Source organism: Balaenoptera acutorostrata, chromosome 7, assembly GCF_949987535.1.
Source record: "Balaenoptera acutorostrata chromosome 7, mBalAcu1.1, whole genome shotgun sequence".
NCBI classification, from domain to species: Eukaryota; Metazoa; Chordata; class Mammalia; order Artiodactyla; family Balaenopteridae; genus Balaenoptera; species Balaenoptera acutorostrata.
Genome location: NC_080070.1, coordinates 67,233,691 through 67,235,534, shown reverse-complemented (window position 1 = coordinate 67,235,534; position 1,844 = coordinate 67,233,691). Strand labels below are relative to the sequence as shown.

Genomic DNA, 1,844 nt, shown 5'->3' with positions numbered 1-1,844 from the left:
AAACCAAAACAAAAAACCTCAGTGCCTCTCCATATTTTTCAGCATTAATGACCTTCCATCTGTCATTTCTTTTTGTTTTTGTTTTTTTTTGTTTGTTTGTTTTCAGATTTCATCTTTTTAATCAATTCGGTGAAAGACATCCTAAATGCTACATGAAACACAACAGAATTATTTTTTTCTTCCAGTATTAAAAAAAAAATTACACACAAATATTTTTAAGAAACTTCTATATAATCAAGGCAGAGATCTGGAGTAAAAAACACCTCTAAGTAATCATGTTCTTCATTTCTTATAGTTACAGTCAGAAATTGCTTCCTAATCACGATTAAACATTGTGTACAGGTGTTTAAAATGTTCCTAGATGCACATTATTTAAAAAAATCAGTCTGGCCAAACATTTTTTGCCAGAACCAACATTCCTGAGAGCCCCAACTAAAAAACTGGTAAAAAAGGAAAAAATATCCAGACTCCACAAATGTCTCAGAATTTGTCTTTAAATGGGAGAAAAATTAAAAAAAAAAACACATGGAACTTTCTGAAAGGTCTTTAACAAGCTACCTTGGGAGCTCTACTCAGAAAAAGAAGTTGATGTAACTAAAACAGATGTTTCAGTGCAGCTCCAAAAATCTTTATAAATACAGCCATTTGGAGGGATGGTCCTGGATCAGAAGAAGTTTTATTCCTTGTGTATCTACATTAGGTGTGCATGCCTCATCTCAGCTGTCATAATTATCCCTGTAATTTCCTCCTGAGTAGTGGTCATAACCACCCTGACTTCTGCTGCCATAGTCTCTGGACCTTCCATATCCATATCCTCCAGGTCGGCTGTCATACCTGCCACTTCCATAGCCCTGGTCCCCACCACCTCTAGAGTAGCTGCGACCACGCCCATAGGCCCCAAAGGCACCCCCTCTTGTTCCCCGGGCCAACTTGCCCACATGGTCTACACGGATCTGACGACCGTCCAGAGACTCTCCATTCATGGCTCTCATGGCATCTGAGGCATGTTCTGGGTTGGTGAAGGTGATGAAGCCAAAACCCTGGGATCGCTGAGTCTCCCGGTCCTTGACAACAACCACCTCAGAAATAGGTCCAAAGCTGCTGAAGTGGTCTTCCAGAGCTTGCTCATCAGTGTTGAAGCTGAGCCCTCCCACGAAGAGCTTCCCTTCTTCAGAGGACATGGCGGTAAATTCAAGTCCTGGAAATTAAGTAAAAGGCTGAAGGGACAGCTACCGCCAAGAAGCTGAGAGACTGGGCTGTCATTTCTTTCTGTAGGCTAGACTAGAGTATAATTCACACAGATTTCCCTATTCACAGGAGTATCTGGAATGCATTTTTAGATGAAGTTAATATCACACATTGTGGCTATCAGTTTTGGTATTATCTAAGAAATATTAAAAAGTTAGAACTTGTCTATCCTTAATGTAGATTATAATCTTACAGCAGAATAGTAAAATAGTGTCTCACAAGGGGGCTCTTTATGCAGTGCTGCATGGGAAGTTTATTTGAAGAAGTGGAAGAATTTGATCGCTCTTTGGAAATCAATTCAGCTATTTCTCATGACTAAGTTTCCCTTATACTTAGAAAGCCTTTATTGTCTTCCCTCAAAACAGTGCTGTTTTGTCTACTATTTTATCTAAGGAACATTTTATTTGTCAACCAAAAAATAATTCCTCATACAAGTGCAGATTCATTAGTGTAATTTAAATTAATTCTTGTCAAATATAATGAGTTTGAAAAATGAAAACGTGTGGCTATAGAATAACGAAAAGGCATTTTTCTCAGGTTGTTTTTCTGCCACACTTAGGAAGTGGGGAAGAGGGAAGGAGAAAGTGAGAATGAGA

General features: G+C 38.7%; 1 protein-coding gene across 1 annotated transcript; it reads right to left on the bottom strand.

The window, feature by feature from the left end:
- Window positions 1–210: 210 nt before the first annotated feature.
- On the bottom strand, window positions 211–1,181 carry LOC103009477 (RNA-binding protein 3-like). The gene has a single exon (XM_057549828.1). It carries the CDS (start codon window positions 1,179–1,181, stop codon window positions 717–719), a length of 465 nt encoding a protein of 154 aa, XP_057405811.1. The 3' UTR covers window positions 211–716.
- Window positions 1,182–1,844: the final 663 nt, after the last annotated feature.

Bases quoted from the DNA above. Each gene is read 5' to 3' on its own strand.
- LOC103009477 (XM_057549828.1), bottom strand. From the start codon at position 1,181: ATGTCCTCTGAAGAAGGGAAGCTCTTCGTGGGAGGGCTCAGCTTCAAC.